The sequence below is a fragment of the Lepidochelys olivacea genome (genome assembly GCF_965140295.1).
Source record: "Lepidochelys olivacea isolate rLepOli2 genome assembly, chromosome: 3".
Taxonomy (NCBI): Eukaryota; Metazoa; Chordata; order Testudines; family Cheloniidae; genus Lepidochelys; species Lepidochelys olivacea.
In genome coordinates, this window is record NC_140413.1 from 184,899,343 (window position 1) to 184,924,931 (window position 25,589).

General features: G+C 41.1%; 1 protein-coding gene across 4 annotated transcripts in view; it reads right to left on the reverse strand.

Annotated features, from left to right (window-relative positions):
• Window positions 1-963: 963 nt before the first annotated feature.
• FOXN2 (forkhead box N2) overlaps window positions 964-25,589 on the reverse strand; it is a 136,499-nt gene continuing 111,873 nt past the window's right edge. For 3 of the 4 annotated variants that reach the window (XM_084623298.1, XM_084623296.1, XM_084623297.1), the window contains 3 exons: window positions 14,633-14,697; window positions 5,905-5,973; window positions 964-5,337 (listed from right to left, as the gene is read on the reverse strand). In XM_084623298.1, the coding sequence (XP_084479424.1) occupies window positions 4,820-5,337; window positions 5,905-5,973; window positions 14,633-14,697 (652 nt within the window). In that variant the 3' untranslated portion in view covers window positions 964-4,819. The remainder of the gene's footprint in view (window positions 5,338-5,904; window positions 5,974-14,632; window positions 14,698-25,589) is intronic. The other variant, XM_084623299.1, reaches the window with a different exon arrangement.

Below are 25,589 nucleotides of genomic sequence, written 5' to 3' on the forward strand. Positions count from 1 at the left end.
GAATCCATTTTTTATTTTAGTAAGGAGTCAGAGCCCAAAGGAGTAAGTGGTTTGGGACAGCAGGAAGGAGAAAAAGGAGTGAGCTACTGCATATTGCTTTGCACAGGGCCCCATGAAAAGTAGGGCATGCCAGAGTTTGAACATCATCATATTGAAAGAAAAATTAGATAAAACTGGAAAAGTACCAAACAAAACAAAAATCACAAACCCTGAGGGGGATATAAATCAATGACCCTTGGAGAAACTGAATTGTTTTATTAAGGAATAATGTGTCTTCCAAGCACTCAATGGCAGTTCTGTGAGTAACTAGCATAGCCAACTGGGGATATTCAATTTATTTCATAATTGTGTGGATCATCTGATTGCTACTATCTGCAAATATTTTTAAAATTAAGTAAATATTTTAAACAAATACCTTGTGTACAAAAGCAAAACGTACACCTCTTGAGCAAGGCATAGCAGTAGAGCAGGGAAAGGGATGAAGTGATACTCATTGCAGTGACCAGTGACCTCAAAATAGTCTTAAATTCCAGAATTTAGGGGTGAAGTTCTGGTCTCAAAGTCAAATAGCAATATTCTCATAATCTTCAGTGGGGCCAGGATTTCACCACAGGAGTGGATTCAGACTGGTCCAGTTATCAAGGAAGAGTTAGACAGACAGTGGATGTTTTAATGTGTTGGCAGAGTTCACTTGTGGTACAACTTATTTCCATATGAGAGTGACTCATAACTAAGCAGAGACCTAGACTGAATTACAAAGATTTTTTTTAAATGGGACAATCCTGTGAGGCAGTGACTTGAATGGGAGTCAAGGGCACTCAGCCCCTCATGAAAACAGGCCCTGTATCTCTGTGGAAAAATAGATAATACTGGGCCTGCTTCCCATTCTTAATGCTGTTTATTTGTATATAAGCCCCTTCAATCACATACATAAAAAATGTGCAGAAAATGACCAGTCACAAATGTTATAAAACAAAGTTTATTCTGCAATGTTTTATATTGAATTGCATCTCTTTGGTAAAAATAAACTTTATAAACATTTTAATTAACAGAGGTTAGAATACAAAAACCTAAACTTCTGTAAATTGTCTTTAAAATCAGTAAAGGACTGAACCGGGGGGGGGGGGGGAGAGAAGGTGTGTGTGTGTGTGTGTAGGAGAAATGGGTTCGGATTGGTCATCTACTGGCAGAGTTATTCTAAATAAACCCAAGACATTTCTTATGCTACATTAGAAAACAAGCTAAAGGAAGTATTTTAAAACAACTCCAGTTGCTTTGATCAGAAAGCACTCTTACAATTTCACTTTTAAATAAATAATAGTTACAATGAATTGGCAATTATAAAATGTCTTATATCACTATATGATGGCAACATAATACTTTAAATTATGCACTTAGTTTGAAGAAATGTACATTTATAAAACAGTCTTGATAATGGCACTGGCAGTTAGATGCGAAAATGTGCTTTAAGATAATGGCAGGTACTCTACCTTTTCTTTCGATAAATATTTTGACTACCCCATTATTAACATGTATGAATGCTTTGCTTTAACCAAAGCTTTCACTTTTTAGCCTAAAAGAAGTTGAATGACTTGCAACTTCCATTTTTAAAAGTTGGATTTTAAAACATTTGCTGTGATTTTCACAGAAGCAATAATTTAGTACTGGAATTTGAAAGACTGATTCAGCTTTGTACAGTATTCACATCAGTATTTAATAGGATAGCCTCCCTGATAAACAGGTCTCATACACTTCTTCATTTTAATTAAAAATTGCAAGTGACATTAACACTTTCCCTACCCTTTTAACAGCTGCTAAAATATAGTTAAACTGACCATTTGGTATGAACTCTTTATATAATGTCACTGAGAAAGCAGTTAAAACACCCTTCAATTTATACTATATACACCATGGTCTAACTCAGACCCTGAGGTGTGTAAGTGAAAGGATATGAAACTATCCAAGGAGAATATAAAAGAAGGGTAATCCACAACTGAACAGTTAGGATGACATTCACATCCCCTGCAGCGGGAGATGTTGAGATCTGAGAAGCAAGAGATTGCAGGAGGACACCACAGCCCTTCTGTCTGCTGGAATACAGCACTGAGATTAATACAAGGACATGTGGGAATGTGGTCAATGGGTGAGTAAAGTAAAGATCCATCTGCCTTTGCACTTGGTGGGGAGTGCAGCACAGACTGTAGCAATGGGTGCAAAGCAGTTGTACAAGTGTCCTGTGCCCTACTACTGCTTGCTCAGAAGGGAGGATTCCAATCCCCCATTTCTCCCAGTTCATTCATTTAGGTTTTATGTGAAAGGTGCAAATTGCACCCTTAACTTTTTGTTAATTACAGAATGATTTTATTGCTCTGTCTTTGCATATGGAGACTAAAATACATTATAAACTTATCTCCCAATTCTGACACCCTCACTCATGCTGAATAGCACAACTGATTCCAGTGTAAAAGTGGTACAGTCAGGTCCCTATTTAGTATGGAATCGTTATTTTGAAAACATTGATTCTGTTGGGAAATGAAGGATAAGAGTTGAACAGGTTAACGGTCTTACCAAGGCAAACAGCAAGAAAATGGGTATGAATACAATTTCCAATATTTGAATATTTAGGGTTAACAGAAAGGCTGTGATTGACTTTATCAGGAGCTTAATACGACACTTATTCCATAGTGCTGAATTTTAAAAAATTGAGATATACAAAACTTAAATGAATTTCAAGGGGATATTAATGATGCTTCTTCATAATTGAATCATTATTTTTATATTGATATAATAATCATTACTTTTACACTGCTATACTGAACATGTATCGAACTCTATTAAAAAGTATATTGGCAAACACTAGTGAAAGAAATGTCAAGCATCAACACGTACATCTCAGTGTTAAGAAATCCCATGTTTGTAATTAATCATTTGTTTGTTTTTCAATTGTGAGATAATTAATTTCACCCATTATCTGATCAATAACAGGTACGGTCAGCTAATTCATTGCTCAAGACATCTAAAGAGATGCAAATGAGATGCAAAATGGAGCACATTTGTATACCATTTTTTCTTCAGTAAAGGTGGACTAGGGCTGTGTGCACACAGTCACAGTGCCAGAGAGACAGATTTCTTTTTTTTTCTTTTTACTTTTATGCTTAAAAGTAAAAGTGGAGCCCTCTTAAAGCCACTGGATTTAAATACCAAAGAAACGCTATGTAGATGCTTGAATATCTTGGGGCCTGATCCAAAGCCCATTAAGTCAATTGGAGTATCTCCATTATCTTCAACAAGCACTGGAACAGAACCTTAGAACAGAAGGCCTTCAGCAGCATGGCTGTATGAATACTTAAATTGGAAAGGATAATTATACGGGCAGGATACACGGAGAAACTGACAAATAAGAAAACACCAAACTCTAAGAACCTTGGATCCAAGTGGCCAGAAAAACATCATCCCATTAGTAACAGTTTAGCTTCATTTCTTTTTGTTGAATCCAGCATTGTTCTGGACAACCAAACACTGGACACGGTTCATATATGGATATACAGTATTTGATTCTAATTCTAAGCCATCTTGACCAACACTTATTGAAAGCAGTAGCTTAACATATGAGCTAAACAGATTCATGGCACATCACACTGCCTCTCAAACACAGGTAAAATGACCTCTGTTAAGTTTTATACCATGCTGAAACATACTTAAGGCATTCTTATACTTACTTATTATTACTGATAAACTTATTCTAACATGTCTGTGTACCCATTTCTTTTGCACAAAATACTAAAAGATTGCCACCATCTACATTAAGATTTAAGCAGTCAAGACTGAGCTTTTTTAAAAAATCCATTACACTCGATTACTATAACATTCTTGTCCACAACATGTTTGGGTTCTAAAGATTATTATTGCAAAGGTGATGAATTTTAAGGAGCTTCACCCCCAAATATGAAGAGACCACCATGAGGCACAGTGTATCCCTAAGAATGCCATGCTATTGGACATACACTGTAGTTCAAAGGAGGCTAAAATGGTAAATACAGCATGAAGCAGAAGCACAGTAATCAGTAGACTTAGACCAAAGTTACGGTAGCAGATATTAAAATGCACGAAGTGTATTTAGAAATTAATGTAATTAACTCAGTTTTCCTAATCTTAAAGGAAACTTTTATATTATGTTTTTCTTAAACATAAACCGAAGTTCTTTCCAGCAGTCATTTACAATTTAGCTATCTAGAATCTCCACTTCATTTGTGGATTGAGACAGCATGAACTTTGTTTTTTAACAAGTATTTTTTACACATGAAAAACAAAACAAAAACAGCAAAAACCTTTAGCTAACAGCTACTGTGTATTCAATAGTTGGGGGAAATGGTAAGTGGCACATGTGCAGTGGCAGCTTCTCACTGTTTGATACACCAGTGAAAGTTATTTGTGTCTTGGAGAGGGAGATGGCGAAATTGTGTCCCCTCACATAGGGTGAAATTCACTCCTATGTGGAGTAGGCCTGCACAGAGGTAAATTTCACCCATAACATGCAACTGAACCTATGCATCCCTCTGTAAATGGTAAAATATTCAATCACTGGTCATCAAAAAGTATACAGTTAGATTTTCACATGTCTTGCATCTCTCCCAATTTGAAACAGTTAAATAAAACATTTTCTAAGCAATGATTTAAAAATAAAGGGCCAAACTATAATTAGCATCAAAAAATAAAAAAGTCCTCTTATGGCTTTGATCTTCCTTGTGAAGGATAAAAGTAGAAGAGTATTGCCACACTTAAAAAAAATATATGTATATATTCACACTAACAAGCATTACTATTTTTTCCTCTGCTTTTGACTTTGGGTCTTTGCAGTACTTATTAGGGAACCCAAGCATGTGCTGATTCCAGCCAGGTGGAGCAGAGACCCAGCTGCCTCTTTCAGCTCCTCGTCAATTTCTTGACATAACTCCTTGAGAGCTTTCTTGCTAGGCTTACTTTTGTCAGAGGTATCTACACAAGGTTGTGATGCATAGCCACTGTCTCCAAGAGGGTCGTCTTCATAGTCAATGTCCGTATCCACTTCACTATGAAATCCTTCACTGCCATCGCTTTCTGCATGGCTGGTCTTTGAGATAAATTCATACACTTCATCAACAGAGGACAAGGAAGACATACTGGACCTAGATGCACAACATTGTGAAGCCATGCTGCTAGCACTGTAATTGTGATCCTCCTTTGGATCAATATTAGTGGCTGGAGAATTATTTTCTTGCAGATTTATGGAATTGTGATGATTAAATGCACTGCCATAACTCCTCTTCTTGGGCGCCTCGAGAGGTTGGGCCTTCTCACCTATTGAAAGCAAAGATGTATAAGTAAGCAAAATAGCTCAAACTAAAATCTACCATCCCAGTCTGTCCGACTGATGTGCAAAGGTTAGATTTCTAAACTGAGTATTTAGTTTACATAGTTTCCATTTAACAAACACTGAATACTAGAAGATCTTGATATTCAGCAAATCCTGAATATGAATAGTAGTGGTAGAGAAGCGGGCTAGAAGTATAGTGTCTCTAACTATGGAGTGGCAGAAAGCAACCAGACTAATGTAAGAAAGCAGAAATGGGGTCCCTGTAAAACTGGGGAATGTTGGCAGAAGGGGCTGAATCTGCAGGATGGCCACCCTACTGCCTCCCTACCATTTATAAGCTAGCCACAGAGTTTCTCAAGAACTGGTCCGTGGACCAGCATCAGTCCCCGAGATCTTCCTGACACGGTATAGGAAGGCAGCAAGCCGCTCACTGCTATTGAAAAGGTTGAGAAACACTGAGCTAGAATATACCTCACTTCTGAAATTTTCAGCTATAATTTTTTTAGCTTTCAATGAAGGAAAAAACAATGCGTAAAACTGTTTATGCTTACAGTCTAAAATCCTTTGTTCTATGGAAGTATTTAACAGCATCATTGCAGTAGCAGCATCAATATCAGATTCTGTAAAGGAGAGGTAGCAAAAAGTTAGGTTTCATTCTGGGGTGGAGTGGAGAACAAGGAATCCTGTTAAAAAGTAACAACAGCAACAATAATATGCATTTATAGTTGGACACCCAAGAAATTGGAATCATGTGTCAAAGAATCCCAAATAGGCATGACTGCTGTATGCTTAAAAATTAGCTCATGAGCATGAGTGAATGTGACTCGATTAGAACTACCATTGCAGAACAAATCACAGTGTATTTTAGTGGTGAAACCAATATTATAATGTACATTTCTAATGTACATTACCAGAGCTGAAGTCAAGGAAGAGTAGCCTCACATCAGGCATTTTTCTATACGTATGATCAGGCTGCAATGTTATATTTATCTATGAATAATTGCTATTCATAACAATACAAAGAAAAAGATTAGCCATCTGCCACAACAGAGATCTGCCTTAAGCAGCCTTGGAACGTATTCTACAAACTACATGTTTGTAGAATTGCATTAGTTAAATGCAGCACTGAGATTCAACATGGATGAGTAGCATCTTTATATTACTGCAACACAAAGAGCTTTCCTTGCAATATCCATCACGTTACCCACAAGTCAAATGGAACACCCAAGCAGAGATACCAAAGGAAAAAAATTATAAAATTCTTCAATCTACGGAGCATGAAGGTATAAAGAATAAATGGGCAATTGAAGACCTAAAAATAATTAGATAAACAGCATTGCTTTAACTCAAAATTACACATGTAGCTGTAGAAATTCTATCCTATGGACAGCAGGGTGAAATCATCAGTTTCTTGAAGAGCCCAACCACAACACTGGACAGTATTGTAAAACCACTAAACTTACTAACTGGAATCAGAATTAGCTGGGTTAGTAATTAGCTCCCTGCTCACAATGCAAGAGCTATTATTATCATAGAATATCAGGGTTGGAAGGTTTCAGAGTAGCTGCCGTGTTAGTCTGTATCCGCAAAAAGAAAAGGAGTACTTGTGGCACCTTAGACTAACACATTTATTTGAGCATAAGCTTTCGTGAGCTACAGCTCACTTCATCGGATGCATGCACTGCATCCACTGCATGCATCCGATGAAGTGAGCTGTAGCTCACAAAAGCTTATGCTCAAATAAATGTGTTAGTCTCTAGGGTTGGAAGGGACCTCAGGAGGTCATCTAGTCCAACCCCCTGCTCGAAGCAGGACCAATCCCCAACTAAATCATCCCAGCCAGGGCTTTGTCAAGCCTGACCTTAAAAACTTTTAAGGAAGGAGATTCCATCACCTCCTTAGGTAACCCATTCCAGTGCTTCACCACCCTCCTAGTGAAAAAGTTTTTCCTAATAGCCACCTAAACCTCCCCCACTGCAACTTGAGACCATTACTCCTTGTCCTGTCCTCTTCTACCACTGAGAATAGTCTAGAACCATCCTCTCTGGAACAACCTCTCAGGTAGTTGAAAGCAGCTTTCAAATCCCCCCTCATTCTTCTCTTCTGCAGACTAAACAATCCCAGTTCCCTCAGCCTCTCCTCATAACTCATGTGTTCCAGACCCCTAATCATTTTTGTTGCCCTTCGCTGGACTCTCTCCAATTTATCCACATCCTTCTTGTAGTGTGGGGCCCAAAACTGGACACAGTACTCCAGATGAGGCCTCACCAATGTCGAATAGAGGGGGACGATCACGTCCCTCGATCTGCTCGCTATGCCCCTACTTATACATCCCAAAATGCCATTGGCCTTCTTGGCAACAAGGGCACACTGCTGACTCATATCCAGCTTCTCGTCCACTGTCACCCCTAGGTCCTTTTCCGCAGAACTGCTACCTAGCCATTCGGTCCCTAGTCTGTAGCTGTGCATTGGGTTCTTCCGTCCTAAGTGCAGGACCCTGCACTTATCCTTATTGAACCTCATCAGATTTCTTTTGGCCCAATCCTCCAATATGTCTAGGTCCCTCTGTATCCTATCCCTCCCCTCCAGCGTATCTACCACTCCTCCCAGTTTAGTATCATCCGCAAATTTGCTGAGAGTGCAATCCACACCATCCTCCAGATCATTTATGAAGATATTGAACAAAACCGGCCCCAGGACCGACCCCTGGGGCACTCCACTTGACACCGGCTGCCAATTAGACCTGGAGCCATTGATCACTACCCGTTGAGCCCGACAATCTAGCCAGCTTTCTACCCACCTTATAGTGCATTCATCCAGCCCATACTTCTTTCACTTGCTGACAAGAATACTGTGGGAGACCATGTCAAAAGCTTTGCTAAAGTCAAGAAACAATACATCCACTGCTTTCCCTTCATCCACAGAACCAGTAATCCCATCATAGAAGGCGATTAGATTAGTCAGGCATGACCTTCCCTTGGTGAATCCATGCTGACTGTTCCTGATCACTTTCCTCTCATGTAAGTGCTTCAGGATTGATTCTTTGAGGACCTGCTCCATGATTTTTCCGGGGACTGAGGTGAGGCTGATTAGCCTGTAGTTCCCAGGATCCTCCTTCTTCCCTTTTTTAAAGATTGGCACTACATTAGCCTTTTTCCAGTCATCCGGGACTTCCCCCGTTCACCACGAGTTTTCAAAGATAATGGCCAATGGCTCTAATGGCTTTTCCACCAAATATTTAGTGGAAAAGGTTTCTGTATGTCTGTCCTATTCTATGCTATTTCAGGGCATCTTAAATGTTTTTTAAGCAGAGGAAAGCAATAAATGAGCCTTTTACAGACATTCTCTCCCTGATCTTTTTTCAGCAGCATAACAGAATCAGAAACACATTTCTCTTGTATGGCGCACGAGTCAGACAAAAGGAGAGCACCTGTTTATGGTATGAGGGTTTCAAAGTGTATGAGGGGTTATCAGCACCTGTTTATAGTATGAGGTTTACAAGGTGTTTCGAAGGTGGGAACCCCCTATGAAGTACCCTGGGTGTCTCACAGAGGGAGAACACATAGTGTAAGCATGTATGGGGAGTGGTGGACTGAGAAATGTATTGGGAGCAATGCCTGGGAAAGGAACCTTTATGGGGGAGAAGAGAAGAGAAGCTGGCTACTCAGAGTTTTCCCCTGTTAACCATCTGTTGAAGTTTGAACTGGTGGTACACAGCAGCTCATATGGCTCTTTGTTTTTCCTGATGGCAATACTATTACTAATTATTATTAAATGAACAGCTATCATCCTTAGACATGGGAGTTATATATTTACATTTCAAGAGGAAAATAAACTATCACATTGGGTCAAATTTCTCCATGACCAGTGATGAATTCAGCTTAATTTTTAGGAAGAACATAGTCATGTTTGGGATCACGTACAACAATTTGGATAATTACTAAGATGTCTATGCATTTACAAAGCTTTTCTTAGAATTCACTTCACAGAAGGCCCTGAAAGCCAGCCTGATACTATTTCAGGAAGGGGGGATTAAGCTTCTGTTTTCAGTGCTAACTATAGAACATATACATTTTTCACTTAAAATACATTTCCCATTTAAAATGGGAGAATGCTAAAACAAAATTCTGTACAGTCTGCCTACTGCTCATGAAATTTTTATTCTTTTCCTTTCCAAAATGATGCTGGCAGCAACACAACCACTGAATTTACAGATCTTATGAAACCAACAGACAAAAAAAGTTGTGAACTATTATTTTGCTCCATTATCTTGATCAGGAAGTGAAATGTTCAGAATTATCACTTGTTGCCAGACATTTTCTTTTAGCATATGATGTTGGTATATAAAAACCACTTTATTAAATTACAAGGAGCTATAAACAAGACAGAACAAGACAGTTCAAGACAGAACTACCTGCGAGCATGGTTTCTGCATCTCAGTACCCCAGTGCAGAACTCATGAGTCGCAGTTCTTTCTTTCACCTTGCAAGCAGCTCTTCAGGTCACCACTAACGTATTTTGGCTTGCTCTGTCTTGCTGCAATATACTTTCCCAAATTTATGCTTCCCCAGCACCATGGCTAAAGAACACACTAAAAGAAGTCTTCAGTCTCAACAACAGCTGCCTCCTAAGACCCAGGGAACACTAATGGCTTGCCTCTAACAGAGAGGATTTTCTGAACTGCTGTACGATATGTAGAAATTCAATTAGAACTGATACAAATCCTTGATACATCAAATTGGAATGACTAAAATCAAATTGGAATGACTAAAATCAGAGGTGATGCATTGGGGGGGAGAAAGCGGGGCCACATGCCCCCCGCCCCCAGATTTCTCTCAGAGTTTGTTTATTTTTGTGGGGGTGTGGGTCAAAATACGTCATCCCCCCATCAACAGTTTTCATTGTCTCTTACTAGCAATCCCAAACCTGTATTCGGCACATCAGAACAGTCATTTAAAAAAGAGTGAGATACAGAATTCTATTCTACAGCAAGCCCTTGGGATACTTAGAGCAAACATGTCTATCTTTTATTCCCTAGAGCAGTGGTTCCCAAACTTGTTCCGTCGCTTGTGCAGGGAAAGCCCCTGGCAGGCCAGGCCAGTTTGTTCACCTGCCGCGTCTGCAGGTTCGGCCGATCGTGGCTCCCAGTGTCCGCGGTTTGCTGCTCCAGGCCAATGGGAGCTGCTGGAAGCGGTGGCCAGTATGTCCCTCGGCCCGTGCCGCTTCCTGCTGCTCCCATTGGCCTGGAGCAGTGAACCGCGGCCACTGGGAGCCACGATCAGCTGAACCTGCGGATCAGTAGGTAAGCAGCCTGGCCTGGCAAGGGCTTTCCCTGCACAAGCGGCAGAACAAGTTTGGGAACCACTGTGCTAGAGAAGGTGCGCAGAAAAGGCTCAACAGCTGTTCAGCAGACAGACAAGGAAACATCCTTTGTACAGCATCATGAGACAACCAAAAACCTGGTTTGGATGAATGGAATTTAATGCTGCCTGCTGATAGCTGATCTATCCTCAAAAGTCCGGACTAACTTTTCTGGTGGTCTGTGGTTGAAAATTAAAACTAACCTCCCATTTCATTTGCCTAAAGCCCCCCACAGAACTGAAAAAATGGATTATTTAATCTGCCCCAGTCTGCTACATCACTAAATTCCTGCTTAGATTCTATTAAGTCAGTTGTGCCTCATACTGGAATTTGAGACGAGCACTTAAGGTTTATAGCTAAAAAAAAATTAAGAACCAACATATTTTCTTGGCAGCCAGCCAGTTCAAGATCCAGGATAAGTCACTTAACACCCCTCCCCCATCCAAAACTGCAATCAGCAGAGATCCTCTACAGACACATTTCCTTCTTGCTCAGGACACTAAACCTCTGGTGGAATATGCCTTATTATTGATCAGTCAAGCCCTGAACTCAGCCATATACAACAGGCTCTCTCTGTACGAATCCTAGTTCAGGTACTAGGATTCCTACAGAGAGAGCCTGTTGTATATGGTGGTTTTAGTATATTTCTGGAACCACTGTACAGAATACGATGTTTTGAAATCAGAGGCCGCTTTCCCTATCTAGGGAGAAATGAAGTGCCAACATTATACTTGGCTGTAGATGGAGATAAACTAAGGTGAAAGATGTACCATTTACATGTAACAATAACACTACCTTTGAATGTGAAAGCTGGATTACCCTAATGGCTAATTTTTTAGAACAGGAAGTCTACAGGTTAGGGCGACTGCAAGATCCCAAACCCTTGTTATACTGCACTCATCAAAACCTGGATGGACTGATTAGATAGAACCTGCTGGGATGAGGAAATGGCTACCAGAAAGGCATAATATGCACTTATAGTTAACTAACATTTCTTTTTTGTCCATGTGGTAAAGAATCCAAAACCTACATGACTGTTATATGACCAAAAATTAACACATTATGTAGTGAGGATGAGAGTGTGACTTTATTAGCGCTACCATTGCAGAACAAATCACAATGTGTTTTAGTGATGATAAAATACTTCACTTCAGCATCAGAGAGAGTCTTCTATAAATGACCGGGCTATTGAAGTGCACTGCATACTTGGCGTACATTCTGTGTCGGATGGACACACATTAAGATGTATTAGAGTCAAGACAGTGCAGTTCAGATCAATAACTGAGTATATCAACAGGAAGGTTCGGACTCTGCAGGGACTTGAACAGAGAATTTTCAGATCCAAATACACACAACTTAAAATGAATTTCCATTAGCTTCCAGTAGCAGTACAGCTTACATCTTTTCAGACTTCGAGCCACTAGTGACTGAAGTTCTCATAACAGCCATAAATCACACAGAAGGATGACTACATTTTGAAGTGTCTTTTAGTCTTTTAGTGCTCTACAAAAATAACTATGCTTAAACAGGGTTGTGAGGCAAAAAAAATTCTATGTCCTCATGGGAAAGGGAAAAAAATTGTATTACACTGTTGAGCCCTAACAGCAGCTAAACATATTGTTAATCCTTAACAGTGTACTCATTCAGGCCCTTCCAATCTCTCTCCATTACCTTTTTTGGGGATGATTTAAAGGTGTATCTATATCAGTGGTGGCTGAAATTCTGTGGCCTGCGTTGTGCAGGAGGTCAGACTAGATGATCATAATGGTCCCTTCTGACCTAAATATCTATGAATCTATGAATCAGGGGTCGGCAACCTTTTAGAAGTAGTGTGCCAAGTCTTCATTTATTCACTGTAATTTAAGGTTTCGCGTGCCAATATTACATTTTAACCTTCTTAGAAAGTCTCTCTCTCTAAATCTATATTATATAACTAAACTATTGTTGTATGAAAAGTAAATAAGGTTTTTTAAATGCTTAAGAAGCTTCATTTAAAATTAAATTAAAATGCAGATCTTATCAGTTTAGTGTGATCCTTGCCCTTGCTTTTCCTTGCTGAGTTTTCCAATGTCCCTACGCAGGCAGTGGGCTGAGCAGGGCCAGCGGCCGGGACCCCGGCTGGCAAGGGGCCAGCGGCTGGAACCCCAGACCGGAAGCGAGCTGAGCGGGGCCGGTGGCTGGTATACCAGGCTGGCAGCGGGTTGAGTGGGGCCAGTGGCCGGAACCCCAGCTGGCAGGGGTACGGCAGACAGAACCCCAGCCCGGCAGCAAAGTGCCACTGAAAATCAGTTTGCGTGCCGATTTGGCACACGTGCCCTAGGTTGCTGACCCCGATCTATATTATAAGAGCTACTGATTGCAAGGAAGGTTATGTGCTCTAATATTTATTTTATTACTAATTCAGTTGGGAAAACAGAGCTATAATCTGGATATGGGAAAGTGTTACATACTAAGATGTCAACAGTTGTATCTAAAGCCAATAAATACATTAAAACCTATTTGATCTGGTGACAGGTTCTATGGTACCAATGGAAACAAAAAACAAGACAATGGAGTAAACTTTTTCTTGAATAAAAGGGATGGTAGCCTCCTATGCCCTTGAGGCTGGCTTGAAAATGTAGTAAGTGTCACACAGGTTCACCATGGTTAACACCCACTTGTCAATGAAGACTGATGCACAATCCTCTCTTTAAAAAAAAGAGGGGAGGGGCAAAACCCCCAGATATTGCACAGTAAAGACAGGCACAAAAGTCAGCTTCTTGTTAGAATTTGCTTCATCTGAAGGCAAATGAAATTTCCCTTGAAAATAAAATAAAGGAGAAGGGAAGAGACCTTTTGAAAGAAGGACAACCCGTATTAAGGAGTGGTGCAGAGGAAATGGCGTGTCTCGGATACATAGGGAGGGGAATCTTTATAATCTGTCATATCATTAACAGAGCCCTGTACTCTTCAGACTGCAAGGGGGACCATCACATGCTTTTATTACAAATCACCCTCTGCCCTTACTGGCTGTTGGAGCACAGAAGGCCATAAAGGAGGATTGGCTCCTCGAACAGTGGAACCCCTTCTCAGCACCAGGATGGCAAAAGATAGACATGCTATTTTTCCTCCTTTGCATAACTGTGAGACTCACATCTGGATCCCATAGTATTTTATGGATCTCATGAGTAGACCATAGGAAACTGTAATCCTGCACCTCTGCCTTGTGGGATAGATCCATGATTTATCCAAATGCAGTTTCTCCTCTCTGAAAGGTAAAAGCCAACATTTTTTGACATTGCAGAGAGATGTGCTGGCCCATGGTGCAGCCATAGGGCTCTTCTGGCTACCACATTAATCATCATGACTTTAGGCATAAATCTTCAGATACTTCTGTACCTTACAACATAAATAACCAGACTCAGGGCTATACCAGAGAAGAGTTTTTCTCCCACTGTCATAGAGAATAGAAAACAAGGAGAACAGACAAGCAGAATTTAATACACAAAGCTTTGCAGGACATAGCCATAAGAGTAGCCATAAAGCAGGATATCCTGCACAGAGCATTTATGAGGTGGGATGGCAGCGTTAACCAGGCTACTCTAGATTTATTTACACCATGACATCCTTGTGTCATAAAGGCGCAGCATATGCCCATATCACTATAACAGTGCACACATTGGTGTAATTACACCAAGGTATAAAATGTAAACTTTTTTTAAAAAATAGCTCTTGTGATGGATTTACTAAAAGAACAAAATCAGTTTAAACCAAAGACACACTAGTACAACTAAGGAGCACTCAATTAACTGACTTTTCTGAAAGAGTCTTTGTACACTTTGAAAAACGTCCATCTGCACATTTCAGTCTAGAATTTATTCTTAATATGAATAGCATTGTGGGAGGGCAAAACATACAGAAAATTAATGCCATAATTACCTTTGAAAGACCGGCCATGATTCTGCTTAAGTACTGAGGTTAAGTAATGAGGACAGGATGACCTACTGAAAAGAAAAATTTTTTTACTAAAGCCATAAATAGTACTAAATTTAATATACTGTGAATAGATGAAGTGAAGAAATTTCTATACCACAAAAAGTTAAAAGAAAAAAGTCATTAAAATAGGAGAGGTAAGCCAAGGAAGCCCCACAATTTCTACTACTTTTGGTAGATAGGTGGTAAGCAAGCCAGTCTGATTACTGTATTATATAGATTTATAATCAGGACTCAAAAAAGCCCACTCGCTTTGGGGTGATTAGGAAACTTTGCTTGGCCAGCCATCAACTTCTGCAGATTCTAGGTGTTCATTAACATTTTTAAAAAAGCTCTAGCCTTTATGGTTGCGAAGAAAACTTTCTAAATATGACATAAGTGTAAATCAGTGCAGTGATGTCCAGAACCCAGGTGCCTCTACTGTTGCTAAGGATTTTGCCAGGCTGCAGCTAAATAAAGACTATCAAGAGTTTTGTCGGTTTCATTGCTGCTAATCAAAATGCAGTGGTCAATGACGAATTAAGTCAATCTCACTCTGCAGTTGCTAGAGAAAGCTCTGAACAGAAGTAAAAGCAGGCAATGGAACTTTTTACTGGGGAGGAAGATTCAAAACCTGAGACTTGGGGAGCAGTAAAGCAACACAGATATGTGCCTCTTCCCTTCACAGCAGCCAGGAGGCTTGGAAGTGGGGCAAAGCAAAGGACTCCCAGACACACTAATAGCCAGAAGACTACAGTGGAAGGAAGGAACAGAGAGACTTCTTTTTCCAAAGGAAACGGAGAGCAGAGGAGAGGGCCTTCAAATGTAATCAGACACGTAAACCCTCAAATGGGGTCCATGGACAGGTGAGGGGAGGTTGGCTTGTCTCCTAGATGTTGCCTTTGGCGACTGTGCACTCCTCCACCCCCATCTTTCATATTGGTCTCAGACACTGAAGACAATGCAGGAAGCGATACACTGTAATATTACAGAAAAGACAAAAATGAGAGAAAAACCAGGGAAGAAAAGGAGTGGGGGGGGGGGGGGAAGATATGTAGTAAGCAGAGCTGCTTAAACAGGACTTGACTCATACATTAATTTACAAATTTCACAAGTATTTGTCAAATACAGTTATTTGACAGATACTTTTTGTATTATCTGACCAGCTCTAAAGCTGGCCCTATACTATTCTGTGAATACATTATTCAATACATACAAGTGAAATTAATCAAGTAAATACATAAAGTGAAATTAATCAAGTCGTATATTCAGAAAATATTTTTGATACTCAACCAGCCCTTGTAGTATGTTAAATTTCATTAAAAATTTATACAAAAGAAGTTTGATTAGCAATATGTTGCAATTAAATACCGCATACAACAAACAGTGCACAACTGTTTTATTCCTCCAAATTGCATGGAGCATTGGTCTTATTTACCATCGTAGAAGGATTTGAACTCAGGTTAGTAGGCAATGATAGATTTTTCAAGCCCAGTGTATAATCAGAACTTTGCAGTGAGCATGGGCCATGATTAAAGATTAAAAAAACCTGGGTGCCTAAAAAGTTAGGCAACCTTATTTTCAGAAGTACTTCTAAATCCATAGTTAGCAACCTTATTTTCAGAAGTACTGAACACCCACAAATCCTAATGAAATCAATGGGAATTGCTGGTTGCTTAGCACTTTTAAAAATCAATTTTAGATAGCTAACTACAGATTTAAGACCTTACTTTAGGCATCTAGTTTGGGAAATCTTGGCCATAATGTTTAGATGAGTTTGTGTTAAATTTTGTTAGTTCTCTAGGGTTTTTTCCATTTTACAGGTTCTATCTGAGATTTTTGTTTTAAAAATGTATTTATTTCTTCGAATTGAGCTTAATTTCAATTGAATCCTTTGGCTGACATTAATGTTTTTATTTATGACTGTCTCATTCCTTTGGTTGCGCACGTCCTTACAGCTCTGGAATCATCTGTTCGTGTGGCATGCCCATGATCAGAGGTAGATTAAAGTCTCATAGGGCCCTGGACCAGAGCAAATGGGGGGACCCTGGCACCCTGCCCCACCCCTTCCACCTGCAGCCCTACCCCTGTTCCACCCCTTTCCCATAGTCCCAACCTATTTCACCCTTTCCCTGCAGCCCTGCCCCTGCTCTGCCCATGGCCCCGCCTCGTTCCACCCGTTCCCTCCGCAGCCTTGCACCGATTCCGCACATGGCCCCGCCCCACTCTACCTCTTCCCCCATGACCCTGCTCTCTTCTTTCCATCACCACTACCCCTGGGGCTGTGGCGGGGGTAGATTTTTCCAGTGGCCCCAAATTTGCTGGCGCCCCTAGGCATAGACCCTTGGGCATGTGCAGTAATCTGCCACTGCCCATGATATTTTTGTTATTAGTCCAATTACCACTGCGGATTCATCCTTATCATATAACCATAATTCAATTTGGCATAGTTAATGGTCTCCGCTGAGGAGGGTTTCAAAACTAGAATAGCGATGGTGCAGCAGATCAGGGACAAAAGTGCACTAATTGAGGTGTGTAAGGAAACTGGTACATTGCTAGCCTGCATTATATTTGGCTGTAGTTACTGATATCAGTCTCATTTTCATTGGCACTTAAAATTGTCACATTCACCATAGAAGAAAACATAATCGTTTAGCTCTATAAACAAACACAGCTATTTCAATTTTTTGTCTGGGTGGGTTGCTGTGGGGCGGGAGAGGATGAACAAGGAGAATTTATTCAAAGAATGGAAAATCACAACTGTTATCAGCAGGAAAATAAGGGATCTACACAACATTGTTTGATTTACAGTCCTTCACATAAAGATGAAGTGGCAAGTATGCAAGAAATATAGCAACCTGTCCTTTCACATGGGCTCAGATCCTGCAAACACTATGTCCACACATAATTTGACTTCAATGGAACTAATCACACGAGAAAAGCTATACACATGCTTAAGTGTTTGCAGGATCAGGATCTAGGTGATCATCAACCCAAAGGCAAAATGCACATATTGAAACCTGTAGCCTGGCCATGCTCAGTATTCTCAACTTGCTTAACAGGTTTCACAGAAACAAAGTACATCATTTATACCAATCATTTACTGTACCAAAGTTTTATGTCTAAAAACAGGTTCTGCAGATCAGAAGTTGACGAAAATTTTAAAAGGCAACAATTATGTTTTTTGGGACTACAAGTGAACAATGCTAAAATATTACTGACTACAAATATAAGCCCTCTTGATGAAATCTGGGGCTTCCTCTGGCACAGTAACCATAATTTTCTCTCTCTTCATAGGAGGATAGGATTAAGCTGTGGGGGTTGGGGGAGAATAGCATTCTGTTTGGCATTACTATAGATGTATATTTTGTTCACTAATAAAAGTAGCAATTAGATTCATAAAGGCCAGAAGGGATGATCTGATCTTCTTGTCTGAACTGCTGGGTACCAGAGGCCATTAAATTTCACTCAGATACCCCTGTACTGAGCATAACAATTTGTGTTTGATTAAAGCATAACTTCCAGAAGGCATCTAATCTGGATTCGAAGACATCGAGTGATGGAGAATCCACTACTTCCCTTGTTAGTTTTCTCCAATGATTAATCACACACTTAAAAATTTGTGCCTAATTTTTTCTTTGAATATGTCTGGTTTCAGCTTCCAGATACTGGTTCTTGTTGCCTCTTTCTCTGCTAGATTGAAGAGCGCTTTAGTACCTGGTATTTTCTCCATGTGAAGGTCCTTATATGCTGTAATCAAGTCATCTCTGAATCTTCTGTTTGATAAACTAAATAGATTGTGAGCTCTCAAAGTCTCTCACTGTAAGACATTTTCTCCACCCTCTTCAATTTTTCCACATCCTTTTAAAAATGCCAACACCTGAACAGTACTCATTATTCAAGAACTAGTCTCACTAATGCCATATATATGTTTATTAATTATTGCTATTATTTAGAAACTGCTTCCTTGCTGCACTACTGCTGAAATAACAGCTGAAGCTAAATATCTGAATTACTCTGTTCACAATAAAACTTAAGAGTAATATTTACTTATGCCTTAAACCATGGCTCCGTAAGAACTATTGGATTAAGATTTAAGGGCTTCTCTACGCTACAAAGTTAAGCCAACATTAGGCAGCTTACGTTGAACTACGGAGTTGTACACACTGCAATGCTCCTCCTGTTGCTTTAACTTTCTTGCTATGCTGGCGAGCAGCATAGAGGGTAGCACGACCTAGTTAGAATGACGCAGCGTCAGTGTAGATACTGCATTGCTTACGTCACCGTAAGTGGCCTCCAGGAGGTATCCCACAATGGCCACCGTGACTGCTCTGATCACTGTTTTGATCGCCACTGCCCTGCAGTCAGGTACACAGATATGTGCTCCTCCCCTTTTAAAGCCCCATGGAGTTTTGACATTGCTCTTCCTGTTTGCTCAGTGTGAAGAGCTCACATAGCTAGAGCCCTGCTCAGATACAAAATTTGTATCCACATCCAATCCGTGATCCACAAAAAAGATATAAAATGGATATCCGTGGAGTTGCAGGGCTCTGCACATGAGCATGCCAGCTCCATGCAGCAAACATGGTGCTGCCTGGAGTACACAGAAGGTGGATTTCGTGAGTCTGTGGGGAGAAATCACTGCAGGGAAGCTGGGGGAAAGAATCGCAAGGACCTCCCTACACTCCCCTTCCCCCCATCCCCACCTGCCCATTCCATGTATCTTCTGGGGCCACAGAAATACCTAAGGCACTCCACCCCCTGGGAGATTAAACAGGACAGCTGCACATACCCCAAGGAGGCTCTCACAGCTGGGTGTATGTGCTTGTGAATTCCCTCTTCCATCCCCTTTAAAGATACGAAAGTTTCCCCTGCATGTACGAAGTTTACCTCAGTATTACATAGGTATGTTTGCATGGGTGTGGAATAAAAATCTACTTTTGGAAACTGAATTTATCTTTATTATTCTCCATCACATCGTGGCTGCTGCTAACATTCAAGACAATAGCAATAGGTTCACACGCATTATAAGAGTTGGGCACACACAGCAATCATACAAGGTTTATAGCGGGGTGCAAACAAACAATGCCAGGCTCGGCATACTACAGGAACACACATTACTCTGCGTCAGTGTTAAAATGTTCCTTCACAGCATCTGTTGGATCATATTAAAGAAGTTCTGTATTAAAATCACAAATGAGTTTGATTCGCCATAGTTTAAATTTCAGGGTATTACTAACTTAAGTGGTCTCTTGGTTTTTGGTACTGTTTCTCTCCCTCTCTGTGTGAAACCTGCAAGCTGCTAATTGTGACAGTACATCCTAAAACAGAGTCTGTTCTCAAAGCAATACTTTGTAACAACAGAAACAGCACACAGAGATTCCCCGCCCTTTTGTTGTATTTATCTCGCTTTGTTAACAATTGTGATTAAAATAGAAATAGAGGATGTATGTGGATAGATGCTTGGTGTGGATAATAAATGAATGATCAGGGAGGTGCCAGCCTAAGAATTCAGTGTCCATCTGCGGAAGAAGGCATCAAGTGGAAACAACCAGAGGACCCCCGGAGGGCAGACTGGAATCCACCCAACAGACTCAAGGATAGGAGAACCAAAGAACAAGATAACATCTGGCAGCACAGAGCCGTCAGGAATGTGCCATCGGCTGATTGATTCAGCAACAGCATGATGAAGCAATTCCCATAGACTGGCATGGGAATAAATTCCTATAAAAATGGACTCTAGAAATTGAGAACTTTGGGGTCTGATTCTGCAACCCAACTTCCAGGAGCATCAGATGAGCATCTGACAAGGCCCTGCTCCCTCCTCGTGTCCAGGCCACCTGGCCAGTGGCTTGGCATGAGCAACTCTAAGGCTGGTAACTATGATAATAACCTTGCAGAACCTGTGTGTGTGTGTATGAATGAATGTGTAAATAAATATGAAATTGAATGGAATGTTATAGCTATAACTGACTGCTTACTATGATTCTTTCTGTATTCACAATAAATGTGGCATTTTGCCTTTCCCCCTTAACAAGATCCTGCTGGTTTTTATTTTATTGGTATAACACATCCCTCAGCCAAATAGTCCCCCATTGAGCTCCTCTTATAGCCTTGTGTTCATAACACACAACACAATATTGAAGAGCAATGCAGGATCCATACTTTCTAACAGAGATGGTTGGCTTGCAGGTTACCAGGGCATTTGAAAAGTAGCTGGCAATTTAGTAGAATACCCCTGGAATGATGGAATTGAGAAACCTGCACCATGTGACACTGAACCTTCCCCCATGAGGCATTAAAAACCCTTCCCAAAACATCCTGTGCCAGTTGCACAGAAGGCTAATTACGCACAGTGCACAGTTCTCTGTGTTGATGCAAGAGCTGCTACTGGAGATGTGCTCCGCCAATACAAGGAGCATAGTGAGGACATGCAAGGTGGCTTAATTACAGCAGTGGCTGTAGGTTAACATAACTTAAGCTGAGTTAAATTTGTAATGTAGACATAGCCAAAACTTAGGCTAAGAAAAAAGGAAGGATGAATGCACAGGTCAGAGGCCTAGAAATGTAATTTTTTTTAAAGGGAATTTAAAAAGAAAAAATGCTAAAAGACAGAAGGAAATATGTCAAACATTTTGTTAATAGAAAAGAAAATATGCAATAATAAAGCCTGAGGTGAAATCCTGGACCTATTGAAGTCAATGGGAATTTTGCCATAGATTTCAATAGGGCCAGTATTTCACATTATGTGCAATAACTAACATAATGAGTGTGTCACTGATGCCTGGCTTCAATGAAAAAGAAAAACTAAAAACAACAAAAGTGCTACAAATTTAGGACCTGATCCTGCAAATACTTATGCATTTGGAGTAAAGTTTCTCACTTATGTGGTCCCCCCTGTTGTCAATGAGGACTGTGAATTAAGTTACTCCTACTTCAGTGTCTGCAGGATCAGGTCCTTATGAATTTAGGGTTTGACTCTGCAAACAAGACTGTCATAAATATAAAGGGAGGGGTAAACCCCTTTAAAATCCCTCCTGGCCAGAGGAAAAATCCTCTCACCTGTAAAGGGTTAAGAAGCTAAAGGTAACCTTGCTGGCACCTGACCAAAATGACCAATGAGGAGACAAGATACTTTCAAAAGCTAGGAGGAGGGAGAGAAACAAAGGGTCTGTGTCTGTCTATATGCTGCTTTTGCCGGGGATAGACCAGGAATGGAGTTTTAGAACTTTTAGTAAGTAATCTAGCTAGGTATGTGTTAGATTATGATTTCTTTAAATGGCTGAGAAAAGAATTGTGCTGAATAGAATGACTATTTCTGTCTGTGTGTCTTTTTTGTAACTTAAGGTTTTGCCTAGAGGGATTCTCTATGTTTTGAATCTAATTACCTTGTAAAGTATCTACCATCCTGATTTTACAGAGGTGATTCCTTTACATCTATTTACTTCTATTTTTATTAAAAGTCTTCTTGTAAGAAAACTGAATGCTTTTTCATTGTTCTCAGATCCAAGGGTTTGGGTCTGTGGTCACCTATGCAAATTGGTGAGGATTTTTACCAAACCTTTCCCAGGAAGTGGGGTGCAAGGGTTGGGAGGATTTTGGGGGGAAAGACTTATCCAAACTACGATTTCCAGTAAACCCAGTTAGAGTTTGGTGGTGGCAGTGGTTATTCCAAGGACAAAGGATAAAATTAATTTGTACCTTAGGAAAGTTTTAACCTAAGCTGGTAAAAGTAAGCTTAGGAGGTTTTCATGCAGGTCCCCACATCTGTCCCCTACAGTTCAGAGTGGGGGAGGAACCTTGACATGGTGGCAGAGTGGTGGGATTAACCTGAAATCATTTTGAGATCAATTTGAGATTTTTTGAACCAGAAATACAGATTTTAAAAAGGAAATTCTTTTTTCCTTTGGGGCTGCTGGAAAGGAGGTCCAGAAAGCAGCTGAAACTGAAAGCAGCTTGTTTTTTCTCTGCTTTGGGGCCAGAGGAGAGACAAAAGGGGATTATCTTTGTGAATTGCAGGTTTTCTTTGCCTGGAGGCAGGGTACTTAACCTCCTGCAGGGAAATTCACAGTCTTGGTAAACCAGAAGTTTTTTTTTTACTAAAAGTAAATTGGGGGGGGGGGTGTTCTACCCATTTTCCTGGAGACAAAAGTGGCAGGGGCTTTTTTTTTTTTAGGATTTTGATTTTTTTTTTTTTTTTTTTACAAGGAGCACAAGTTTGAAAAAGAATTTTTTTTTCCTTTGGGCTGCTGGTAAGCAGGTTTCCAAGTAGTTGGAGGTTTTTTGCTTTGATTTGGGGCCAGAGCAGAGACAAGGGAATTGTCTTTTTCTGTAGGCTGACAATCACTATCGGAGAATAGGTATTCTATTCCAGCACAGCAAAATTTTACAGCTGACTTTTGTTTGTTTATTTCTAAACCTCGGGTGTAAAGTTTAGTTAAAAACAGAGAGGTCAGGATGACAAAATCCACGGCTCGACAAAAGCTGGAATTAGCCAGATTTCAGGCTGAGGAAAAACAAAGGGAACATGAAACACAGATAGAACTCATGTGGCTGAAGAAGGAGGAGAAGGAAAAAGAGAGGAAGCATGTGGAGGAGGAGAGGGAAAAAGAGAGGAAGCATGCACTGGAGATGGAGAAGGAAAAGGCTCAGCAGAATATACCAACATAGAATCATAGAATCATAGAATATCAGGGTTGGAAGGGACCCCAGAAGGTCATCTAGTCCAACCCCCTGCTCAAAGCAGGACCAATTCCCAGTTAAATCATCCCAGCCAGGGCTTTGTCAAGCCTGACCTTAAAAACCTCTAAGGAAGGAGATTCTACCACCTCCCTAGGTAACGCATTCCAGTGTTTCACCACCCTCTTAGTGAAAAAGTTTTTCCTAATATCCAATCTAAACCTCCCCCACTGCAACTTGAGACCATTACTCCTCGTTCTGTCATCTGCTACCATTGAGAACAGTCTAGAGCCATCCTCTTTGGAACCCCCTTTCAGGTAGTTGAAAGCAGCTATCAAATCCCCCCTCATTCTTCTCTTCTGCAGGCTAAACAATCCCAGCTCCCTCAGCCTCTCCTCATAACTCATGTGTTCCAGTCCCCTAATCATTTTTGTTGCCCTTCGCTGGACTCTCTCCAATTTATCCACATCCTTCTTGAAGTGTGGGGCCCAAAACTGGACACAGTACTCCAGATGAGGCCTCACCAATGTCGAATAGAGGGGAACGATCACGTCCCTCGATCTGCTCGCTATGCCCCTACTTATACATCCCAAAATGCCATTGGCCTTCTTGGCAACAAGGGCACACTGCTGACTCATATCCAGCTTCTCGTCCACTGTCACCCCTAGGTCCTTTTCTGCAGAACTGCTGCCTAGCCATTCGGTCCCTAGTCTGTAGCTGTGCATTGGGTTCTTCCGTCCTAAGTGCAGGACCCTGCACTTATCCTTATTGAACCTCATCAGATTCCTTTTGGCCCAATCTTCCAATTGGTCTAGGTCCTTCTGTATCCTATCCCTCCCCTCCAGCGTATCTACCACTCCTCCCAGTTTAGTATCGTCCGCAAATTTGCTGAGAGTGCAATCCACACCATCCTCCAGATCATTTATGAAGATATTAAATAAAACCGGCCCCAGGACCGACCCTTGGGGCACTCCACTTGATACCGGCTGCCAACTAGACATGGAGCCATTGATCACTACCCGTTGAGCCCGACAATTTAGCCAGCTTTCTACCCACCTTATAGTGCATTCATCCAGCCCATACTTCCTTAACTTGCTGACAAGAATACTATGGGAGACCGTGTCAAAAGCTTTGCTAAAGTCAAGAAACAATACATCCACTGCTTTCCCTTCATCCACAGAACCAGTAATCTCATCATAAAAGGCGATTAGATTAGTCAGGCATGACCTTCCCTTGGTGAATCCATGCTGGCTGTTCCTGATCACTTTCCTCTCATGCAAGTGCTTCAGGATTGATTCTTTGAGGACCTGCTCCATGATTTTTCCAGGGACTGAGGTGAGGCTGACTGGCCTGTAGTTCCCAGGATCTTCCTTCTTCCCTTTTTTAAAGATTGGCACTACATTAGCCTTTTTCCAGTCATCCGGGACTTCCCCGGTTCGCCACGAGTTTTCAAAGATAATGGCCAGTGGCTCTGCAATCACAGCCGCCAATTCCTTCAGCACTCTCGGATGCAACTCGTCCGGCCCCATGGACTTGTGCACGTCCAGCTTTTCTAAATAGTCCCTAACCGCCTCTATCTCCACAGAAACAAACCCTAGGGTTGCAACAAACCCTAGCAATCATTCTCCAGGTACCACTCCCCATCCCAGAAAGTTCCCCACCTACAAGGTAGGCGATGATACTGAGGCCTTCCTAGAAAACTTCGAAAGGGCCTGCCTTGGGTACAACATCTCTACCGACCAATACATGGTAGAGCTGAGGCTGCAGCTCAGTGGACCCTTAGCTGAGGTGGCAGCTGAAATGCCTAAAGAACACATGAATGAGTCTGAACTGTTTAAATCCAAGGCGAGAGTCAGAATGGGGATAACACCCGAGCAGTCTCGTCGGAGGTTCAGAGCCCTAAGGTGGAAACCAGACGTGTCATTTACCCGACATGCCTACCGCATTGTGAAACATTGGGATGCCTGGATATCAGGAGCATGTGTTGAATCTCCAGTAAATTTGCCCTTCCTAATGCAAATGGAACAATTCTTAGAGGGTGTTCCTGAGGAAATAGAAAGATACATCCTAGATGGGAGCCCAAAACTGTAATAGAGGCAGGAGAGATTGGAGCCAGATGGGTGGAGGTAGCAGAGAAGAAGAAAACTGGTCGCAGTTGGAGCGGAGACCAGAAGGGACAACCCCAGACCACACCCTATTACCGCGGGCCGCCCAAAGCCCCACCTACCTCCCAAAGAACCTTCCA